We start from the raw sequence: 13845 nt of genomic DNA on the forward strand, positions 1-13845 counted from the left end.
CCTATTTATTGTGTTGTGCATGGTTTGGAAAATATATAAAGTTCTTATGCCAGTCTGAGCAAGGGAGTGGTAAAGCAAACTTATTCAATCTGTATTTCCCCGGTCCTTTAATTAAGACGATGTAGTCAGTCATGAGGTACTCAAAATAAATGAATAAATATCATATGGAAATTGATTATCTTGTTTTTCATGTAAACTCCAGTGTATTACGACGGGGATAAATTAAACAAAATTGTCAGAAGTCAGATTGAGTTTTTATTTTAAACGATACATGTACTACGCAGTAGCACATCATATAAACTTAGCCTAATAATCACATATTTTTATGGTATATTTCTACGAACTACTAACGGTGTAATCTAGAAATCAATTTTGTTCATATCTAACTTTGTAGGTATTTTTCCAGACCTCAAAGAGACAGATAGTCGAATGGAATCGATAGAATATTGCCAGCGGCATCGAAATGTGCGTAATGATTGTCCAAGCCCAGATGCCGTAAAACGCCATCAACGTTGGTCTGAAGCTTGCATTAGTTTTGATCAGCGTGTTAATGATCCAGATGGCCATGTTGGCAATAAGCAGGAATGTGATGGTCTCCCTTCCCGGTTTGGTGCGATTCTGTTTGGCACCCTTGCATCGCCGCCACCAGGCATTCATGACAAACAAGGTTTGCAGGGTTGTTTGTATCAGCGAAATCATCTCCGCCACTAATGAGTAAATCGAAGCATGTTCTGTAATGCCGATCGAGAAGAAAGTTCCGATCATGCTAAACATGCAGTAGATGTAGATACCGATCTGGGCAAGGACTAGTAGTGTGCAGTCCAAACGGATTCCACCATCACCTTTCTTCTGCGAAAACTTGAGGTCACGCATTTGGATCATGGCCCACACAACAGCAAATGCGGTTATCGTGTAGATAATTATTTCGCTAATTGTAACCTCGATGGTTGCCATCCGCTGAAAGTACATTTCCTTGTGGAGTACAAAGTACATTATCAGCACTATGATGGTTAGTACGATGACCAAAATCCCTCCGAACATCCCACGTTGAGCATTGGAGCAGTCAATGGACAGTAGATGGGCACTTTTTCCGGTGAGGCTTTTCCGGGAGCTTTTACGCGAGCCATTTCTGCCCCGTTCGGTTTCCCGCAGTTTCTTCCACATTTCAAACAGAATGACAGCGCAAATCAGCGAGTACTCAATGGTGCAAGGAAACAGGAATGGGGACGCGTTCTGTACCAATGACCCCATTATGTTGGTCCGAAGGCATTCGATACCGGCCAGCGATGCGCTGGCACCGTCACGCTTGCTCAAGTGGTGCTGCACATAATGGGTGGCGTTTAGCTGGATTAGCTTCGCTTTTAGTCCATTGTCTGCGAAAGAAAATGGTGCGAATCAATTCTGTTAGTTCTGGACACTGGATATCTACAGTCAATCCATGACGTTATAGATGGATTGTTATAGCAATAAACCTGTCAATTCTTGGCAATATTCAATACTTGAAACAATGAGTAAAATTTGAAATAAAATATTTCTCAGTGCTTCCGGTAAAAGGCACATTGAATCGCAAATCTTACCTGTCATTGCTGCTGCTTCACCACTTTTCGCATGGATGGCTATCCCCTCGTGTGCGATGTGGGCAATCTCGTGCTTGGCCTCTTCGATTATCACGTACAGCCACTCGCACAGGTTGGTGGCCAGCATATGCATCAGGCCAAAGCGGGAAATGAATTTGTGCCGGTTCATGTGAAACTGTGGTACGCTGCTGAAGAACAGAAACTGCATCTGTACAATGCATAGTGCCATTCGAGCGGCCGGAATTAATGCAATTAGAACATTTTGACATCTTTCATCGCCTGCGTCGATAAAGAGAAGGAGAATTTATAACATATGCGGTATAACTTTATGGCCATCCATGGACGGCTCCAATCGAGACTATGGCCATAACAGCCAATTTTACGCGTTCCGTAAGCACACAGCAAGCGTGCTCCTCCCGAGGGGAAATCGAATTGAATTCGTACTGAAATTGGATTTGTTCGGCGTCTAGTTGGATGACGTTCGACTTACGTTTCAACTCAAAGTACTGGCCAAGCTCAAGACCAGAGTAGACCATGCTTCCGATTCCGAAGGCAATTGCTCCAACCCGGAGGTAGAATGAACCGAATCGGGCCTCTTTCGGTTTCAACATTTCTGGTATACCACCAGGTTCATCTGGAAAGCAAACAAATTAACCGTGTTAAATGACGTTATCCGTCACGAAGGATGTTTGACGATTTTTAGTATGATTGCAACTGATAAACGGCACATAAAGTGAGCGTGCGTCTTTTGAAAACCTTATTGCCGTTCCAGGGAAAATAATTCGGCGCAACTGACAGCCACAGCATGCTATCAAAGCTGATAATCTAACGCCAAATGCTAGTTCTTCTCTGAACTGAAAATATCTAATCTGAACAGTTTAATTACTGAATAGCTGCAATTGCAGCACGAGAGTTTGTATTGCCATGACGTTCGGTGTTGCCGAAATGGAGCACAAAAAAATGGCACAAGTCTCGTGCTATCAAAATTGACAACGGCTATCAAACTTCGAGCGATAACCGGGCTGAGGAGAAGTGTCTGATGACCCACACAGTGAACGATAGCAAAAAAGAGTTTACAGAGATGTACTTACGGTATTGCCTCAAGATGTAGTTCAGCTTGGCATTGTGCTGGAAGCGTATAACGTAGAGGTATATTGTAAAAAGAACACTGATCAAGTACAGATACAGGTAGAATCCTTGGTAGAAGTGTTGAGGAGCCTTTTCGGACACGACATCCGTTATGGGAAAGGCGATTCCGAGCACTATGATCAGTTTGGCGTACAAAGCAGACAAGGCGATACTGAACTGGTTACTGAAAAGATAGATTTTGAAATCCTTCATTAGAATTTTTTATGAGAAATATTTTGCTTCTATTATTTTTTTCCTGCAAACTGTGAGAGTTTTTCCTCGCGACTCGACTTATACGTTCAAAACCAAGATTCGCATTCAGCACTGGAGAAGGCCAAGTTTTTTTTACGTTCTTTATTCATTTTCAAATAATTAATTCATTTCAATACAGTTGACGTACACTCCGACGTTTTGTGTTGTTGCCTGCACCTAGAGAATCTCTCACAATTTTTGCAATGCATGCTTTTGTGCCCAAATTCCCCACATTTGAAACATCTCAACACATTAATCGCATCGATCAAACCTTACATTTACTTTTTTCGCACATAACAAACATTTATGCGTATCGACATCAACTTCAATTACAACACTAAAATTGTTATAAGTGAAGCGTGGATTTTCAAACATGTTAACTACTTCTACATCATTTATAGCGATGTCTTCATTTTGAATTTTTAAGAAATCAGTGAAGACATCGGAGGAATACTTATTGCTCATGCCCACTATTATCAATTTTAGCATCGAAGTGGGAACAACAGCACTATATTTTTCACCCAGATTACTTTCAATACCATTTTTCACATCATTTAGATTAGCTCCTGTTGCACACTCAACAATAATAGAGCCATCTTTACCATTCCTAAAATTCTTCGCAAGCTTTTTTAGACTCTTTTGCTTTAATTACAATGACTGGACGAGTCTTACGATTACTCTGTTTGTTACTGTTACTAATATTTTTACTTTTACTAGCACGACGATGTATTTTTACGACATTCGCAAAACTCGCATTTTCTTGAAAAACATCATCATCATTATCACTATTACTAATTATTAATTTACGTTTTTTGCGTCTGGTATTTTGTTCCGATTCCAACTGGATCGTCCTAGATACACTGCGCTGCTCATTTGTAACAGCTAATTGTTTTTCCGCAGTAATTAAAAAAAAAAAGAGTTTTTCATATGGTCCAATTTCTCACAAATTAATTTTTCAATACCATTTACATTTCGGCTAATGTTATTTGGTTGAGTTATTTGGTCTATGCTTGCCATAAATTGGTTCTAGCTTGAAAAATATGTTACTTAGCACAAAATTGTCGCCTCCATTATACAGCTTAAATGTCGCTTATGTTGCTTAAATTAAGCAATGTTAAAGCTAAAAAAAATCTCGAAATCTCGTTTTCGAGTTTTTTTATTTATTTAAAGGGGGGATGTTTCTCAGAGTCTAAAACTATGTTAATCATCGATCGAGTTTCCACTTGCTGCAATTACAGCCGCCACACGCTTCCGGAATGCACGGCAGGTTCTAATAATGTAGGGTGGATCCATTTCTCTCCAGGTACGGGTCAATGTTTGTCTGAGGCTTGCTGTACTCGGTTGGTATTTAGAACAGGCCTTGGCCTTCATGACGCGCCATATTGAGTAATCCAGCGGATTAAGATCGGGGCTGGATGGCGGCCACATATGCTTCGTCCAGAACGGAAGATGTTCCTGCAACGACTTCTGAGTGCGGTTCGAGGTGTGGCACGGAGCCCAATCTTGTTGAAATCCAACATTTGGCTTCGGACCGTACTGTTCTTTGATCCACGGAAGAACATACTTACTTAAAATCCCGATGTATACCTCCGTGTTGACCTTGTCGCCTTCTGGAATGAACAACGGGTCAATTTTTTTGCTATCGGAACCAATCCAAACACCATAACGCTAGCAGGATGCTTAGTCAGATACACGTTCTTGTGCTCGTCGGCCACGTCTTTTACCGGAAGAGAACTAATATACCGGTCGATTCTGGAATTTGATACGGGATCGACGGTAAACATGCTCTCGTCGGTGAACAGGATTACCGGATTTTTTCGCTTAAGAAAGGTCAAGATTTTCTTGCATCGTTCGACTCGTAGCTCCCGGATGCGGTTGGTAATCATGTGAGTTTTTTTCAGTGCCCTCGACTTCGCCCCGAAATATTCCTTTACGATCTTCCGTGCCGTAAAGTCACTGATCCCGTGTTCCTTTGCCATTTTCCTTATTGAACGCACTGGATTCACCCGAATCTTCATTTTGATAGCAGCGATAACCCTCGGAACCCGAGCTGACCTCGGACGACCTGTGGCCACCTTCGCGGATAGTTGTCCTTTCTTTTCTCGGTCTAATACCCTTTTGACGGTCCACCGGGACACTCTCACGGCGAATGAAATGTCTTTTTGCGACATTTGCGCGTGGGACAAATCACGAATACGCTGCCACGTCGTCATGGTGCAACTGTCAAACTAAGTAAATCATTTTTTTTTATACACAGCCTACTACGGTATGAGCTATTCGTCTTGACACCAGTCCCGAAGCGACATTTCTGGATCAACAATAGAAAAAGGCTCATCAGCAAACCGTTCCAAAGCCCTTTACTCACAAAGCGAAGGCCACCCATGCAAACCAACACTATCATCGGATAGGGGAAACTTCTACCTACACGATGATGGTGTTGATTTGTGTGGGCGGCCTTCGATTTGTGAGGAATGGGCTTTGGAACGGTTTGTTTACAAATGCTTATGGGCCCTTTTCTATTGTTGATCCAGATTTCTTCATACACATTTTGACAGTTCCTTATGGGGTTTTGCGTTGGATTGAGAGAATAAGAAAAAGTCCGCCATGTTTCACACATAGACTGACAGTTATATATGAGATTTCTCCATAGGAGTAAAGAGTTACAGAGCTCTCGTCAATGCCAATAGGTTACGTGCATGCAAAGAAAACCAAGGCATTGTATGCACAGATGAAACGGGAACCTTATTTGTACGATGGTGCAAACATTATCACGCATACGGTAATATCATAGAGGTAACTCTAAGACCACTGGGTCCCGAAGAAAATCATTATTATTTTTGGCTCACTCAGTACCAGAACAACGGTCCCAAGCAGTCCCAAGCTATTTCACTCACCCCTGCATGTTCTGCATGAATCCACACACCCCTGATGTTATCTGTCAAACTTTCATAGCGAATCAAAACAAACATAGTGTAGTAATAGAATTTCAACTAGAATAGGGTACGTTAATCGTTTGCTTGGGACCAATAGGCTACTAAAGTGGTGAGCCAATTTAAAATCGTTAGTTTCGTATTGATTGTTGGTAATATGTAGTATTCTTTCTACTTCAAGTAAGCTGCATTTAGTTTTAATTTTTTTAAATTAAAGAAAATATGAGTTATGATGAAAAACGTGTTTTTGGGGGTCCGTCCTCAAACAACGCTCTCTATCTCGATTTGGGTGAAATTTACGACTTTAATGTATTCAGCAAAGTTGTTTGTAACCATTTTTGCTACAACTTTGCTGAAGACGTCATCCATTTATCTCGACATTGTGAACAAATAAATTTTTCATTTCACTTTAAGGAGGATTAATCACAAAACCCAGACCTTCAAAAGATGAAACACACAACTTTGCTGAAGACGTCATTACTCTAAATCCACTCTCCATGGTGCTATTAATTAAGAGCGTCAAAATGGACTTTTCAACCACTGTGCCACCGTGTGTTACTGTTGACGTCTGTATGCAGCGCGCACAGCACACTTGATCGTCGCGTTTATTTATGGTCTGATAAGTGTGACCAAGAAGAGAAAATCGAAACTCACACGCGCCGCCTACAAAGTACTCTCCCAAATTCTATGCCGCCGTCTGTCACCATTTGCAAGAGAGTTCGAGGGGCAATACCAGGCGGGATTCATGGGTGCCCGCGCTACCACGGACCAAATTTTCGCGATTCGGCAGGTTCTGCAGAAATGCTGCGAATACAACGTGCCCACATATCATTTGTTCATCGATTTCAAATCCGCATACGACACAATCGATCGAGATCAGCTATGGCAGATTATGCACGAGTACGGATTTCCGCACAAACTGACGCGATTGGTCAGTATCGGGGACACTCTCGAGTCCCTTTGAATCTCGAAGGGGGTTACGGCAAGGTGATGGACTTTCGTGTCTGCTGTTCAACATCGCGTTAGAAGGTGTGATCAGAAGAGCTGGGATAGACACGAGTGGCACGATATTCAGGAAGTCCATCCAGCTCCTTGGCTTCGCCGATGACATTGACATTATGGCACGGAATTTTGAGATGATGGCGGAAACGTTCATCACACTGAAGGCTGAAGCTAGACTGATTGGACTTGCCATCAACGCATCAAAGACAAAAAACATGAAAGGAAGAGATTCTAGGGAAGACAATGTTAGCCTCCCACCCCGAGTTCAGATTGACGGTGACGAAAACGAGGTGGTCGATGAGTTCGTGTATTTGGGCTCACTGGTGACCGCCGAAAATGATACCAGCAGAGAAATTCAAAGACGCATTATGGACTCCGGAGGACGCTCCGGTCGAATAAAATTCACCGCCGCACGAAGTTGACTGTCTACAAGACGCTGATTAGACTGGTGGTCCTCTATGGCCACGAGACCTGGACTATGCTCGTGGAGGACCAACGCGCCCTTGGTGTTTTCGAACGGAAGGTGTTGCGTACTATCTACGGTGGAGTGTAGGTGGATGACGGAACGTGGAGGAGGCGAATGAACCACGAATTGCACATTGCACAAATTGGGCGACTACGGTGGGCTGGGCACGTCGTAAGAATGTCGCACGACGAGCCAGTGAAAATGGTTCTAGAAAGCGACCCAACAGGAACAAGAAGAAGAGGCGCGCAGCGGGCAAGGTGGATCGACCAAGTAGAAGGTGACCTACGGACCCTTCGCAGACTACGAGGTTGGCGAACTGTGGCCATGGATCGAGTAGAGTGGAGACGACTTCTTCGGACAGCAGAGGACAACAAGGCCTTAGCCTGATTGGTAAGGTAAGTATGTGCAGCATGCAGAAAACAATCAATCCACGCGGCGATCAAGTGTGCTGTGCGCGCTGCATGCATACGTCAACAGTAACACACGGTGGGGTTGAATTAATGTTTTATGCAACGATTAATAAACTATCCAACATGATGTGTTTAGAACAAAATTGCAACAAAGCTAAACGAAATAGAAAGATGGTGTCAAAGTGAGAGTTGTAGATCGCTTTAAGAGGTATATTTTGGTTAGACAAAAAATTACACTTTATTACGTATCTTTTGACATAATGAGGGAGAACACGTAGAAAAACACCAATCTTAGACTTGTTTATCTCTTAACTGTAGCTTAATGCAGCTTACTTGAAGTAGAAAGGACACTATTAAGAAGGATTTTTTTAGGTGGTCCGATGGATGCGTTTAATTTTGTGCTAAAGCATATTTTTCGAGTTAGAGCTAATTTATGGCAAGCATAGACCAAAACAGAAAATGTTCAATAGCTCTGTAATCTTTGAGATTGATCATATGCGTAGAACTCAGTGTTCACTCGGCTGTCGACCAGCGTTGCCAGATATACCGATTTATCTGTATTTATACCGATTTCCGAGCTAGATACCGATATGCAGATAAGGTTCCTCAGAATCATTCCGTATCGAGCGCTGAGTCGGTTAACACGGTCCCGGTCTCTCACACGACATAAAGTATTAGTTGTGATTTTTTTTCCACCCGCGTGGTTTTTTCGCATCACAGTGCAGTGTCCAGGTGATAAGCGCGCGTGTCTCGGAAGCACCGAAATTCGGCGAGCCCGTTTATTTCGAGTGTCCATCTCTACCCATCCCGGTGAAAGATCACCATCATCACGACGTCTCCATTGTATCGCAGTTATCGACGTCTCCATTGTATCGCCACCTGCAGCTGCAAGCAAGCAGTAGCAAACGGCATAAGTATAGTAGAATAGTTTTTTCGATTGCCTTGCTATTGTATAGCAAAGTTGCCTTGTGGCAGTGTGCTCTCCCTAATAGGGTGGGGCATTTTTGCAATTAGTAAAAAGTTATTTTTGTTTTTGTATATAATTTTTTTTTTTTTTTTTTTGATAATATTTTTTTTTTGTATGGTTGCATGGCAACGAAATATTAACAACTAGTAGTTAAGTAAATTAATTGGTGAAAGTTATTCTTAAGTTTTTTTTTTTTTTTTTTCATTTTTAAGCGGTTGTGCACCGCTTTTGCGCAACACTTATGGCGTCTTCGGATGCCTACGTTGCGCGAACCAGATACTACCAACCGTCTTCGAAAGGACCATGGGTTGTCTTTTTTCGGCCCAAAAATAAACCTTTGAAAACTCTCGACATTACGAGAGATTTGCTGCGGAAGTATCCGGGAATCTTGGTACACAAGGAAAGATTCAACAAACTGCGGGTAGAAGCACCGACTTATGATGTGGCAAATAAAATTGCTGAACACGAGCTTTTTAGTGTTGAGTATAACATCTACATCCCTTCTCGAGATGTGGAGATAGAAGGCGTGGTCTCCGACGCGAGTCTGACTGTCGAGGACTTGAAACATGCCTCGGGAACTTTTAAAAACTCGACATTCGCTACCGCGCTAGTGAAGATACTGGATGTAAGGCAACTGCATTCAGCATCTTTGCTAGACGGTAAAAAAGTTTATCGGCATTCAGACTCGTTTCGCGTGACTTTCGCAGGTTCGGTTCTGCCAAACTTTGTTAAAATTGATGGTGCTTTTTTTCCGGTGCGGCTGTTTGTACAGAGGGTATACAATTGTACCAACTGCAAAAGGCTGGGACACTCGGCCAGCCATTGCGGCAACAAAACTCGTTGTGGCAAATGTGGTGAAAACCACAAAGAGGATTCTTGCCACAAAGAATCAGTAAAATGCGCTTATTGTGGCGAGAATCCTCACCCTTTGCAGGAGTGCCCGTTGTACAAGCAGCACTCCGATAAAGTGCAGCGTTCAATCTCTGGACGCTCCAAGCAGACATATGCTCAAATGGTGAAGGCTGCATCAGCCGTCCAAGATGCAAACCAATTTTCGATTTTGTCCGCTGAAGAATCGGACTCTGACTCATCCGATGAAGGTGATTCTACGGTGGTACACGCACCTTCAAAAATGGACGGATCCTCAAAAAGAAAATGCCCCTCCCCGAAAGTGCGCCGTAAGAAAACAAAAGTCACCTCCAGAAGATTGGCAAATTCCCAGGGTAATGGGGATGAAAAAACAAAACCGAAGGCTCCTGCTGAACCAATCCCTGGATGCAGCAGGAATTTTCCACCATTGCCCAAAAAAGATAAGAAAAATAATAAAGCTGCTCCTCAAACTTCTCAAAAGAAATCCAAGTTCGAACGAGGTTTGCTAGCTTTTTCGGACATTGTGGAATTCATATTAAATATGTTCAACATACAAGACCCTCTTAGAAGCTTAGTTTCTGCCTTGCTTCCAACGTTAGAATCATATCTTAAGCAATTGACTGTTTCATGGCCCCTCCTTGCATCAATCATATCTTTCGATGGATAATTCGTCGAACGAGGTTGAAGATATGATCACGGTGCTACAGTGGAACTGCCGTAGTCTAGTGCCTAAACTAGACTCGTTCAAATTTTTACTTCACAATTCTGATTGTGATATATTTGCTCTCTGTGAAACATGGCTTTCTTCCGATAAAGAACTCAACTTCCACGATTTTAACATTATACGCCTGGATAGAGACGATTCTTATGGAGGAGTACTTTTAGGGATCAAAAAGTGCTACCCTTTCTACAAAATTTCCCTTCCTGCTCTATCCGGCGTCGAAATCGTTGCTTGCCAAATAAATGTGAAGAACAAAGATCTTTGCATAGCTTCAGTATACGTTCCACCAAGAACCTCCATTAGCCGTAGTCAACTCTGGAATCTAGTTTCGATTCTTCCATCCCCAGTATTAATTCTGGGTGATATGAACTCCCATGGTACTGGGTGGGGCGATCTATATGACGACAATAGAGCGGCTATTTTTTACGATTTATGTGACGATTTCAATTTGACTATTTTGAACACTGGTGAAGCGACACGTATAGCAAAACCTCCGGCTCGAGAAAGCCGACTCGACCTATCTTTGTGTTCAAGATCGCTATCATTGGATTGTCAGTGGAAGGTTATCAATGATCCCCATGGTAGCGATCATTTGCCAATCATCATTTCAATAAAGTGTGGCCCTCACTCTGCAGAACCATCTCGGGTTCCATTTGATCTTACAAGGAGCATCGACTGGCAGAAATATGCAACGGCGGTGACAATCGGTGTCGAATCAATAGATGCGCTTCCACCATTGGAAGAATATCGATTCCTAGCCGATTTGATTTACAAAAGCTCACTGGAAGCACAAAAAAGAAAAGTTCCAAGTGCACCCTTTAAAAGGAGACCAGCCACACCTGGTTGGGACGAAGAATGCACAAAATTGTATGTAGAAAAATCTGATGCTTTCAAAGCTTTTCGTAGACACAAAACCTCCACTTACTTCGAGGAATATTCAAAGCTTGAGACAAAGCTGAAACAATTAATCAAAGCAAAAAAACGCGGTTATTGGCGCAATTTCGTCGAGGGACTCTCACGAGAAACCTCCATGAACACCTTGTGGAGGGTGGCTCGCAACATGCGTAACCGCTCATCTTTCAATGAGAGTGAAGAATACTCCAACCGATGGATATTCGATTTCGCTAAAAAGGTCTTTCCGGACTCAGTTCCAGCACAAAATATTCTTCGAGAAGCGTCTCCTAGCGGCGGCTCTCTGGATAGACCATTCTCAATGCTGGATTTCTCTATGGCTCTTCTCTCATCGAACAACTCCTCACCGGGAAGCGATATGATTAAATTCAATCTTCTGAAAAATCTCCCAGATATCGCTAAAAGACGCTTGCTAGATTTATTCAATTCCTTGCTAGAAAACAACATTGTACCGCCTGAATGGAAACAGGTCAAAGTAATAGCCATTAAAAAACCTGGCAAACCAGCGTCTGACCATAACTCATACCGTCCGATTGCTATGCTTTCGTGCATTAGGAAATTGTTGGAGAAAATGATCCTTCGGAGACTCGATCACTGGGTCGAATCAAATAACTTGCTATCAAATACACAGTTTGGGTTCCGCAAGAGCAAAGGAACAAACGATTGTCTAGCGCTGCTTTCCACAGATATTCAACTGGCCTTTGCGCACAAGGAGCAATTGGCTTCAGTATTCTTGGACATTAAGGGGGCTTTTGATTCAGTTTCCATTGAAATTCTGTCAGACAATCTGCACAGATGTGGACTTTCTGGAATTTTAAATATTTTCTTGTACAATTTGTTGTCAGAAAAGCAAATGAACTTTTCTCTTGGACAACTGACAACTTCCAGAATTAGTTACATGGGCCTGCCCCAAGGCTCATGTCTCAGCCCTCTTCTTTATAACTTTTATGTCAAAGATATCGACAACTGTTTGGCAGAACAATGCACGCTAAGACAACTTGCAGATGACGGTGTGGTTTCCGTAAGAGGTCCACATGCCGTGGACTTGCAAGGACCATTGCAAAATTCCTTAGATAACTTGTCTTCTTGGGCTATGAATCTAGGGATCGAATTCTCGCCGCAGAAAACTGAACTGGTAGTGTTTACTCGAAAGCGGTACCCAGCCCAAATGCAGCTTAATCTTTTGGGCAGAAACATTACCCAATCATTGTCTTTCAAGTACCTTGGGGTCTGGTTTGATTTAAAGTGCACTTGGAATACCCATATTACGTATTTGAAGCAAAAATGTCAGCAGAGGATCAACTTTCTCCGTTCAATTTGCGGCACATGGTGGGGTGCTCATCCGGGAGACCTCATAACGCTTTATAAAACAACTATTCTCTCTGTTCTAGAGTACGGCTCTTTCTGCTTTCTCTCGGCAAGAAAAAGTCACCTAATAAAATTGGAACGAATTCAATATCGTTGTCTGCGTATTGCTCTAGGCTGTATGCACTCAACGCATAACATGAGTCTCGAGGTTCTGGCAGGAGTAACACCCCTCCAGAACCGTTTCTGGGAGCTCTCTCTCAGAATACTAATCAAATGCGGAGTGACGAACACACTTATAATTGCTAATTTTGAAGAAATTCTTGGGCTGAACACACAATCTCGATTTATGAGAATCTACCACCACTACATATCATCAGATATGTGTCTTCCTTGTTATACTCCAGACCGTGTTCACTTCACCAATCGCAGTTCCTCAATTGAATATGATCTGACCATGAAACAAGCAACTCATGGGATTCCCGATCAACTTCGACCTATTATTATTCCGCGTATTTTTACTGAAAAGTACCAACAAGTCAATTGCATGAAAAGATATTTTACAGACGGGTCCCGTCTCAATGGATCCACTGGCTTCGGTGTCTTCAATGAAAACTCTAGCGCCTTCCGCAAACTTCAGGAACCTTGTTCCGTTTTTGTTGCTGAGCTGGCAGCAATCAACTTCGCATTGGGGATGATTTCCAATATGCCCACAGACCATTACTTCATCTTCTCGGATAGTCTCAGTTCGATTGAGGCTATTCGGTCGATGAAACAAGGTAGGCACTCATCTTATTTCCTTTCAAAGGTAAGGGAGCAGATGTGTGTGCTGGTCGAAAGATCATATATGATTACCTTTGTATGGGTCCCCTCACATTGCTCAATCCCAGGCAATGAGAAGGCGGACTCTCTCGCAAAGGTGGGCGCGCAGGAAGGCGAATTGTATGACAGGCAAATTTCACACGATGAATTTTACCATTTAGTGCGTCAGAGTACCTTTTCGAGTTGGCAAACCGATTGGGACACTGGAAATCTTGGACGGTGGTTACATTCAATTATTCCTAATGTTCCTTCGAGAGCGTGGTTTAAAGGCTTGGGCTTAAGTCGTGACTTTATTCGCGTGATGAGTAGACTTATGTCCAACCACTACTCGCTAGATGCTCATCTCAATAGAATAAACCTCGTGGACAGCAACATCTGTCGGTGTGGAAACGGTTACGATGACATCGAACACGCAGTTTGGCAATGTACGGATAATGACGCCGCCAGAGAGCGACTTTTGAATACCCTCGAGGCCCAAGGAAG

General features: G+C 42.7%; 1 protein-coding gene across 1 annotated transcript in view; it reads right to left on the reverse strand.

Moving 5' to 3' along the window:
* Positions 1–271: 271 nt before the first annotated feature.
* Positions 272–13845, reverse strand: part of LOC135711929 (proton channel OtopLc-like) — a 29295-nt gene continuing 15721 nt past the window's right edge. Inside the window, exons 3-6 of the mRNA XM_065234905.1 lie at positions 2669–2889; positions 2068–2211; positions 1578–1856; positions 272–1373 (exon numbers count right to left, since the gene is read on the reverse strand). Of these exons, the coding sequence (XP_065090977.1) occupies positions 367–1373; positions 1578–1856; positions 2068–2211; positions 2669–2889 (1651 nt within the window). The 3' untranslated portion in view covers positions 272–366. The remainder of the gene's footprint in view (positions 1374–1577; positions 1857–2067; positions 2212–2668; positions 2890–13845) is intronic.

The sequence above is a fragment of the Ochlerotatus camptorhynchus genome, unplaced genomic scaffold (assembly GCF_037179485.1).
Source record: "Ochlerotatus camptorhynchus isolate MF236.1 unplaced genomic scaffold, CSIRO-AGI_Acam_v1.1 ptg000444l, whole genome shotgun sequence".
NCBI lineage: Eukaryota > Metazoa > Arthropoda > Insecta > Diptera > Culicidae > Ochlerotatus > Ochlerotatus camptorhynchus.